This window comes from Telopea speciosissima, chromosome 7 (genome assembly GCF_018873765.1).
Source record: "Telopea speciosissima isolate NSW1024214 ecotype Mountain lineage chromosome 7, Tspe_v1, whole genome shotgun sequence".
In the NCBI taxonomy this organism is placed as follows: domain Eukaryota; kingdom Viridiplantae; phylum Streptophyta; class Magnoliopsida; order Proteales; family Proteaceae; genus Telopea; species Telopea speciosissima.
Genome location: NC_057922.1, coordinates 17,814,997 through 17,825,579, shown reverse-complemented (window position 1 = coordinate 17,825,579; position 10,583 = coordinate 17,814,997). Strand labels below are relative to the sequence as shown.

The 10,583-nt window shown below is 38.6% G+C and overlaps 1 protein-coding gene and 1 pseudogene across 2 annotated transcripts; one reads left to right on the top strand and one right to left on the bottom strand.

Annotated features, from left to right (window-relative positions):
- Positions 1–758: 758 nt before the first annotated feature.
- LOC122669778 (pentatricopeptide repeat-containing protein At5g01110) lies at positions 759–4,372 on the top strand. 2 transcript variants are annotated; one of them, XM_043866629.1, is made up of 2 exons: positions 759–3,190; positions 4,004–4,348. In XM_043866629.1, the coding sequence occupies exon 1, from the start codon at positions 911–913 to the stop codon at positions 3,125–3,127; it is 2,217 nt and encodes a 738-aa protein (XP_043722564.1). In that variant the 5' UTR covers positions 759–910; the 3' UTR covers positions 3,128–3,190; positions 4,004–4,348. The 2 variants fall into 2 exon arrangements, 1 of the variants encoding a protein (XP_043722564.1); XR_006334079.1 differs by having other exon boundaries at positions 825–966; positions 4,004–4,372.
- Positions 4,373–6,492: 2,120 nt separating this feature from the next.
- LOC122666838 lies at positions 6,493–6,937 on the bottom strand (annotated as a pseudogene).
- Positions 6,938–10,583: the final 3,646 nt, after the last annotated feature.

Genomic DNA, 10,583 nt, shown 5'->3' with positions numbered 1-10,583 from the left:
AAGTTCTTTAGTTAGTCGTTGTTCTTCGTGGCTCCATTACAAATGTTTTTACATTTTACAGGGAGTAAGGGTTAGGTTCGGTTTGTAGTATAATTTTATGTGTCTAATGGGGCTTGATCTAACTTGTGGATGTTAGATTGGACCAGCCTAGTATGGGATAGGTTAATGGATCTGATTTAACACGTAGCATATCCATCAAGTGCCTGACATATAACTAAAAAGGCACGCAACCTTACCCCCACTTTCAATAGAGACGTTGTTTTCAGGCTCGAACCTGTGCCACTTGGTCACAATGGAGCACCCTTACCATTACACCAAGGTCTGCTCCCTAACATATAACTCAATCGGCAAAAAAAAAAAAAATCTTTCAAAGAAATGAAAAAAGATTAAAAAAGAAATGATCTAAGGTTTCATACACAATTGTGTATGAAAACCGGTTCCTTCGAAGTGGGAGATGGTTTATGCATCATTCTTTTACCACAAAAAAAAAGGCCCGAGTTTCCCTCCACCCATAGTGAATGGGGATCTCATTCACCGAGGGGAGGGAGAGGACGGGAATGGGTATTCGGAGGGTATTTTGGAACATACAAAATCCCTAGGAAGGGTTTGTGAAACCTAGGATGGTGGGTGAACGGTCGTCTATGGGTAGAGAAAAACTGTGTTCCAAAAAAAAAAAAAATTAACATCAAGACATCAATTGGCTAAATTCAACCAGGCCGGGTTGAGTTAGTTGAGTTAGGGTTGATCCGACCCAGCTGTGTCAAAACTTGGACATGACACAAAGCAACTAAAAATCTACAATAAATAACTTCTCTGCCTCGCTGCTTTCTGTGCTTGGCTCTCGGAAGGAAATCAAAACCAACAAGAAGAATTCCCGCGAAAGAACTCGGCAACGGCTATAAATTTTCAAATGGCTACCATTGTTAGGGCAAAGGCTTTACTCCAAACAAATTCACCCTATCTCAGGTATTCTCACTACTTCCGCTGCTTCGCTTTCGTCTCAAACCCTAACCCTAGGACAATCCAAACCTTAGAAATTTCTTTGAAAGAAGATATTAGAGCAGAGGAGACGGATTTATCGACATCTTTGACTAATTCTTTCGTGGTAGAAAAGATCGTTTTGAATCTTATACAAGGAAAGCTCAATTCCTTACGCCATTTCTCATCCAATTTGAATCCGTCGGTTGTCGTCGAGGTACTGTACAAATTTCACTCAAATTTGTTATTAGGCCAGAAGTTTATAGATTTATTAGCAGCTAATCCAACTTTCAAGCACTCGTCCTACTCATTGAGTGCGATGATTCATATCTTAGTTAGGAGTAGGAGGATATCTGAAGCTCAGGTTTTAGTTCTTCGAATGGTTCGAAAAAGTGGTGTTTCGAGGATTGAAATTGTGGATTCACTTGTGTCTACTTATCGGGATTGTGATTCGAATCCGCTGGTTTTTGATCTTCTGATTAGGACTTATGTCCAAGCAAGGAAACTAAGGGAAGCTTCCGAAGCGTTTCGGATCTTGAGAAGTAGAGGTTTTTCTCCTCCTATAAATGGTTGCAATAGCCTTCTTGGAGGGTTGGTTAAAATTGACTGGATTGATATGGCATGGGGGATCTATGATGATGTAATTGGTAGCGGAATTCAAGTGAATGTTTATACACTGAATATCATGGTCCATGCATTGTGTAAAGGAGGGAAGACTGAAAATGCCAATATGTTTTTATCTGAAATGGAAGGGAAGGGTGTTTTCCCCGATATCGTGACTTATAATACTCTAATCAATGCACTTTGTCGTGAAGGAAAATTCGAAGAAGCTCTCAAGTTGATGGACTCAATGTCGGCCAAAGGGTTAAGGCCTGGCAATGTCACTTATAATGCAATTATAAATGGTGCCTGTAAGAATGGAAAATATGTGAGAGCAAGGTCGACTCTGAGTGAGATGTTGAGGATTGGGTTGAGTCCTGACACATCCACATATAATATATTGCTGGGGGAATGTTCTAGAAAGAATGATGCAACTGCTGCTGATGAAATATATAATGAAATGCTGCAACAGGGTCATGCCCCTGATTTAGTTAGCTTTAGCTTGCTGATTGGGTTATTTTCCAGGAGAGGTGAGCTTGACAAAGCTTTATCATATTTTAGAGGAATGAAGGGTTCTGGTTTGGTTCCAGACAGTGTGGTTTATACTATGCTTATTGGAGCTTTTTGTAGAAATGGGATTATAACAGAGGCTCTCAAGCTGCGGGATGAAATGGTGGAGCAAGGTTGCCTTCCTGATGTCGTGACATACAATACAATTTTGAATGGATTCTGCAAGGAGAGGAGATTATCTGATGCTGATGATGTTTTCAGTGAGATGGTGGAGAGGGGGATATCACCTGATTATTATACTTTCACTACACTCATACATGGCTACTGTAAGGATGGATATGTAGATAAAGCAGTAGCCTTGTTTGAGACAATGATTCAGAGGAATCTCAAGCCAGACATTGTAACCTACAATACTTTGATTGATGGATTCTGCAAGAAAGGCGACATGGACAAGGTTAATGAGTTATGCGATGATATGATGTCTAGAAGAATTTTTCCTAATCACATTTCTTACAGCATTTTAATTAATGGTCTCTGTAGTAAAGGAAATGTCACCAATGCATTAAGATTGTGGGATGAGATGATGGAAAAAGGAATTGAGCCCAATCTTGTGACTTGTAACTCAATTATTAAAGGTTATTGCCGATCTGAGGGTGCTGCTAAAGCTGATGAGTTCCTGAACAAGATGATTGCAAAAGGGATAGGTCCTGATAAAATAACATATAATACTCTGATTCATGGTTTTGTGAGAGAGGAAAATATACAGAGGGCTTTTGGCTTGGTCGATAAAATGGAAAGTGAGGGGCTCTTACCTGATGTCATTACATACAATGTAATCCTGAATGGGTTCTGCAGAGAGGGTAGAATGCAAGAGGCAGATATGATATACAGGAAGATGATTGATAGAGGTGTAAAACCTGATAAATCTACATATACATCATTGATAAACGGGCATGTTGCAGATGACAACTTAAAAGGGGCATTCCGACTTCATGACCAAATGCTGCAAATGGGTTTTGTGCCAGATGATAAGTTCTAAAATCATTCTTCTCGTTTATATAATGACATACAGTTTCAAACATTATCCTTGGATTAAATGAAGGTAATATCCTTCTTAGGCTTTGGTTTCTAGGCAACATTATCATTTTATAAGGCTTTAGTATATTCTGTTGATTTTCCCGAAACATGACGAACCAGTTATTAGAATCACTTTATTGAAACTTGTTTTGTCCTCAAATGAGAATGCATGTGAACTTCCTGCAATTTCTACCTTTAGAAATCCTTATTATGTTGATTTTTACTGTTGGATTTTTATTTTTTATTTTAAAAAGATAAGTTTGTTGATACAAGAAAAAAGCAAGCTGCTCATCAGATACACTGATATAGACAAAAAGGAGTCCAGAAATGGACCCTTTGTATACAAAATCTTCCCTCCAAATGCTCAATCATAAATTAATACACAGATCTAATTCACCCATTTATAATCTTTCCCCAATTTACTGCACCCATAAAGTATTCACCTTCCTTGTAATTGGCAAGGCGAAGCTTACTAGTCTTTTATAGTGTATAAAAAATTCTTTTCTGCAGAAAATGATGAGTTATGTCTACTTTTAAGCTCTATTCTTCTTCAGAAGTTCCTTGTAAAATAATGAAAAATAGAGAGATTGGCAACATGTTTTCATTTTGTCCCCATCAACAAATTACAAACTGCATCCCTGCTGACCTATTTATGAAGTTGTGTTTTCTTTTAGAACTTTTTCCAATTTCATTTTTATAGTTGTATACATCTCAACAGAGCATTATCCATTCTAAATGAAGTTGGGTGCTGTTAATATATTATTTGGATTAAAACATCTTAAGCGATTATTGCTATTTTAATCCATCTTGTTTTGCTAAACAAATTCACTCGTTTCAGGCTGACAAAGAGAATAAGTGAGAAAGAGAGAGCATTGGAGGCTGGACAGAAGTTTAATAAGGTATAACTTTGTCTATGTTCTACAACTAGACTTTTTAATTTTCATTCCAGATGTCCTGAGTTACTAGTCCATCTATTGTTGGAGATATGTTTTCTAGTTGCTGCTGAGGATATTTTACTCAACTAACGAGTTATGCATGAAAATCAATTGCATAGAATATGTTTCTTCATGTTTCTTACTCGATATCACATTGCATACTTGTTTCCCAATCATAGTTGTCATGGCGTCTAGGTGACCCAAGGCATTGGAGTGGTCCTGGATGCAAGGCAACACTGCCTAGGCGACTATGGTGCCTGGACACCAAGGAGACGCCTTGACAACTATGTACCCAATGATCAGCTATCAATGTGATCATAGGTATCTTGCGTGGTTCCAATTACTAATATATTCAATGGCCAGGATCATCCAATCAGATTGGATTTTAGCCCAAGAATCTCTTGAAGGGGCCCATATTGTGGTGGTACACATTAAGCGATCATTATGCATGTCCAACTTGTACCCTCTGTTGGTTCAGTTTGGGCTTCATAGTAGAATATGCTTGGGTAGAATAGGTATATGTAAACAAGTTTGTACCCTTATCATGTCTATGGATCCGAAACCCAGTTGAGTAAATATTCAGGTTAACCACTAATGTGTTTTCTGAGAACAACTCACAGAAATTTAGTATGTAGTTTTTTTTCACTTTTTGATATCATCCTTATTAGAGAAGTTTTTTCTGCTTAATGTTTTTGAATGGGAGATTTTAAATCATGTTAAGATAGTAGCATATTTCAGTGAAATATATTTTTCAATAATTTATGGAAAAACAAAGGAAGCCTTAATCTTCTGAGTTCATTTATGAATTGTTTCCTTTTTTTTATTTTTTTATTTATTTGTTGGACAAGAAGTATCTAATATTGCACAATTTTCTCTACAATACCTGTATATGAAAGGGATGCACTTCTGATCACAAGTTCTAGTTTTGCTTGGTTATTTTCTTTTGACATAAGGTTTAGAGTCTAGGGAATCTACAGTCCTTAGGGGTTTTAAAAATTTTCCTACATAGAAATTGATTTTACACGAGTGTGGCATCCTATCAAAACATTGGAATGGCCAACCGCATCGTCCTGTCACATGGAAAAATTATTTCGGCCCTTCAGATAACCTTATCTAGTTGGGGCAGTGAAGTTGCAATTTTACCATACATACATACACTCCATTCCTGTGGTTGGCCCGTCACAGAATCTATCTCATATTAATGGTAAAAAAGCCCAATGTAACCTCTGCAGGAGCCTTTTGTACCAGAAAAAACAGGGGAAGCATGCACTTTAAGGAAATGAAACATAGCTGTATTAGTTCAACAAGAGAGCAAACAGAGACAACGAAACACTAATAATTCACAAAGAAAAGACGAACCAAGTAACCACACTAAAGAATTTAGAAACAACAGTTTAAAGTATAGGAAACAGCAAGATACCAAGGCATAGAAAGAAGCAAAGAAAAAGCACTCCAACATCTATTTACATGACAGGAGAAAAGTGCATCCAGAACGGTATCTATCTATGCAATAAAACGCAACAGGCAGGGGGACACGCATCCAAATCAAGTAGCGTAAACTCAAAAGAAAGCAGGAATGGCTATAATGGCCGAAGATAAGCAAAGAAGCACATAGATATCCGAGAAAGGGAGTTGGGATACTGATCTACCAGATTCAGAGTCACAGGAGAGATCCTGGTGAGAAGGAGAAACCTGATCAGAAACAGGATCAGCTTCCTAATCTTGGTCCCCAACAAAAACTGAGGGTTAATGCCAGCACTGCTTGGAAGATCAAGTAGAAATAAAGACATTCAACGTTGCAAGTGAGACACCCAGATGAGGTGTCCACAAGTTAGGCCACATAGGTCAAATGGGAAATATCGCGAAATAGCTCCCTCCTATAGAAATAACCAGATGAAAACAAAGGGAGCTGCAGAGACTAAGTTCAAGTCGTTAGCTGCTGGGATAGAGCAGTAGAGACAAGCCTCAGGCTAGTTTAAAGGAAGGTGAGCAAGGAAACATAGAAAATCAAGCTAGCAAGAACGAAGAGGAGAGTACCAACCTACAGACACACCAAAACTTACCTTCACCGCCCAATGAGGCCCACCATCCAAAGAAGACAAGAAAAGTAAGTACCAGCAAGCACCAAGATAGCAATACTGGATGTGCTAATTACAAACAGAAATTTACAGATCTGGTACCAATGGACAAAGAAAGCACATGCCATGAAACAAGAACCAGAAAACGTTAACAAAATAAACAGAGCACAAAAGGCTCAATGACTCCTCAGACCTACAGTTTATAACTTGTGGCTTTTTTCTCTTGATTTTTAGATACCCTGCTAACCACCTTTCTTTATATATTTTTCAAGTATACAGGGGGGTAGCGAAGCCATGAGATCTTAGTGGGACCATCAATACTTCCATGCCCCATCCCCCTCAGTGATAATATCATTGAAGGCCCCTTCACTTGGAACCATAGGCAGTGTACTATAACATCCAGCAAGTATGGTCCAGGGGTCTCCAACATCTTCTTAATAGCTTAAGATCTTTCTTCTTTGTGCCATGAGCAGCGGATATACCACAAGCTTCTGCAAACTTCAACATGTTGGGGAATATCTGAGACTCATTCCATGGATTTCCTTGGTAACTGTGTCCCCAGTTTGCCTTATAAAATCTATCTTCCCATTGGACAGGCATTCCCAATGCTGGTTGTTCATCCAACGGTAAGTTTTCCACCCCTATTGTCACCAGCTCCTGTACATTTCTGGTGAAGCTTTCATCTCCGTCAATATTGACGACAACCTTCTGAAGTTTGGCAAAACTGGCCCCGACCGCAGCAGGCAATCTAAAACCCATGGCTATGAGTGGTTCATAATGAGGTAGATACTGTATGATATTAAATATGAAATAAGCTGTATAAGATTATTGTGTAGAGACTGCAACTCTAATTTTTCGTTTATTTGTATATATCTTATGCATGCTCTGCAGGAGTGAAGCTTACAAGGGACAAAGCACAGTGATGTTCTAAGTCAGAAATATGTAAAGAACTACAGGGAGAAGGCTACCGGATTTGGGGAAACGTTGGAGACCAGTGGAGCAACTTCTCAGGGGATTGTTTAGGCGCCTATGTGGAGTTCATGTGCAAAGAAGCAGCTCAGAATGCGTTATTGTCGTAAAGGCAAGTCATGAAGATAACTTTTTTCCTTCTAGGCATTTTTTGTTTAAAGACACCATTTTGCGAGTTCGGATCAGCTACCCACATGGGAACGGGTTGGGACAGATCTGACCCCTTCATGGGGCATGGGTCCCACACCCTAGAGGCGGGTCCCACACCCCCATGGAGGGTTCAGATCTGTCCCCACCCTTCCCCATGTGGGGAGCAAATCTGTACTCCCATTTTGCACTGCTGATTCTTATTTTTTTCCTAATTAGAATAGATTTAATTAAGGTTTCATGAATAATGCTCTGTTTTGATAGATCACATTCCCCTTCTCTTTTTTAAACTCTTAGGCCTGTACCTTACAGGAGACTTAAATATATGATGAAGTAGGATGCAAGTCATTTTGCTGTGATGCAATGGCGGTGTATGACCATTTTTGTTGATGGGACCCTTCCCACCTGTCCCGGGGGTCGACTATGGATTTTATGTTGGCCTATGCATTGCTTAGAGAAATGAAATTCAGAACTTGATGGGAGAGGCTGAGCCACTGAAGGGAGACCCAAAGACTACTGAACCGTCTATCATAGAAAGGATCAGGTTTATGGAGGCTTTCTTATCTCATTGGCAGAGTCAGAAGACTGGCATCTGAATTACACATCTCATTTAAATGGATTCCCAGGAGCCTCAATACGGTCCATGATGAGTTTTGCAAAATAAATTGTATTACATAAATTTTGGATTTCTGACTATGGTGTATAGTTTCATTTGATCTATGCAGGTTGTACTTGTACCTCAGCTGTTTCTGCTTCTTAATAAATCAGTAATAAACATCCCCTCATAACTCCCTCTTCTTCCCCCCAAAGGCTCCGTTTGTTTGGGAAAATTTTACATGACAAATTTTACTTCGTAAATGTAAAATTTTACATGTTGAAAATTTTTCTAATGTTTGTTTCCATAAAAAAACCAAACATTAGAACACTTTTCAACATTTAAAATTTTAATTCTAAATTTTTTTTTAAGTGAAAATTTTCGTAGTAAAATTTTACATCGAAACAAACTGAGCCCTTAAGGAAAAATTCCCCCTTAATGACATCAAGTGGTATGCATTGACTGGTTCCATCGAACCCTCTCCCCACTTTTCTTTTCGGTGGTATTGTAGTCATGGTTTTCTATTGTTCTTGTATATTGGTGGTCATATCTGGTCCTATGAGCAGTAGCATGCCTTCTAAGGAGCAATATTGTTTCAAGAAGACCCACTGGATTCAGAAGAGGAGAGTGATACTTGGTTAAGTCGGGGATAGATTACATCCAAAATGAGGGGAAATTTTATTTTTGTTAGATTTTTATTAGAATTTCGATTAAGTCTCAACTTAAATAAACAACAATGTAAGGAGATTCAAGCCTTTGACAAAGTTATACTTGGTGGATTTACCTATGTTTAGTAATAGAAAGCCAAGCTTGTGATGCTTTTGCATTATATGGAGCTTATATATATGATATTAAGATGGGTTGGGGGTTGGGGGGTGGGGGGGGGGGGGGGGGGGCTTATGCAGTTGAAATATAAAAACCACTGATGATTTAAGAGTTATTAGTTGATATATATTAGTTAAGAGGGGCCACATGTTTTAATTCTTGACCAAATGCTCCAAACCCGTATACCAGGTTGTGGATACTATTTTTCCATAATAAAAGGTAGGATTAAGTTTCTTTCCACCCACTGTGAATGGGATCCCATTCACTGCAGGATGGGAATGGATATTAAGAGAATATTTTGGTACATATCAAAATTTTAGTAGAGGTTTATGAACCCTAAGATGGTGGATGAGCCGTCGTCTATAAGTGGAGGAAAATTTATCTTAAAAAATAATTTCCTGAGGTCGACTTTCTCCATTTTTGTTTAAGAGGTGTGAAGGTTTTTTAATAGTTTCCTCTGTGATTTTTAGAGAACTCCCACTAATAAGTCAAACTCAATTATTTTTCTAGCTTCTCATGAACAATGAAGTCCATGTCCCTGACCAGAGAATTATCAAAAAGGCTTAATGCGTGATTGGCCCATTTCATTCATCAGTACTTTTCTTACTTTTTTTATTTTATGGGATGGAGAAGAATGGTTTCAAGCTAGCTAGGGGGCTACTCCCAGAGGGTCAATTTGAAAAAGCTCCCCAGCCTTCCCTTCCCTTCCCTCCGCCCAACTTTCTCACACTTTATCAACAATAGAGGCTCGTGTCATGCACTAGCTTCCTTCATCCACTGCATTAATTCCTTCATTTATTTGATCTGAATCATATCTCATGATGTCCCATCGGTCACACAGGTACCAAATTTCGTGGCCAAGAAAGACACATGCCTTATTGCTTTGGTATTAAACTTATAGATTACTGTGTCATCCACCTGGTGATGAATGAATGAGTACTGTGAGGTATTATTATGGCTTTTGTGGTAAGAGACCTCATCTCATGCTCCTCTCATTGTTTTGGTTCTGTTTTCATTCACATGCATTTCATCATAAAAGAGAGTTTTTTTTTTTTTTTTTTTTTTTGTGTAAGGTTTTGGAGACTTTGGATTCTTGCTTATGGAAGAACCACTAAGTTAGAAAAGATGATCACAGGTGAATTTATGTGGCTCTCATAGTTTCTTCACTCACCATCATTCATGGCTCTCACTTGTGGAGCCCAAAATTGTAAACCCATGGCCATATATAAATCAATTTCCTTCTAGATTGGATGGATGCATCATAGGCATAAATTTCCTCAGAGGCTAGGGAAGTTTGTGTAAATTACAAAACGATCAACTAGAAAAGGAGTGGTAGTTATATATCGTTATACATTTTGAATAAATGAGAGGGCCAACCCACACCACCACTTGCTGGCTTTGCTGCAAAGCATAAGGAAAACGATAGGTCTCCAGAAGCAGGGTAGATATGTGTTTACGGCATATTGATCTCTAGCTACCTACTCATCTTACAACAAATTGTATCCAAGCAAAGTAAAAAGTTCAGTGATTGGATTGTGGTAATGGATGAATTTCTTATACCTAACAGTCTTCTACTGCTTGGAGAAAGATATACAGTTTTTTTTTTTTATGTAAAGCAGCCACCTTTTCTTGCTCTCGCTGGCAAACCGGTCAAACCGGACTGACCCAATCTGATTGAGCCCGATCCAAACTTAACCAAAACCTTATTGGGCTGGGCTCGGTTTATGTTTAAGGGAATCATTCAGTTTTGGCTTGGTTCAGGCTAAAACAACAAACTACTGATGAGCCCAACCGATAGGACCTAATCTGAACTGAAAACCAGCTCATACCCGATAACACAAACTGAACTGAAAAGAAACCGAGTCGAAA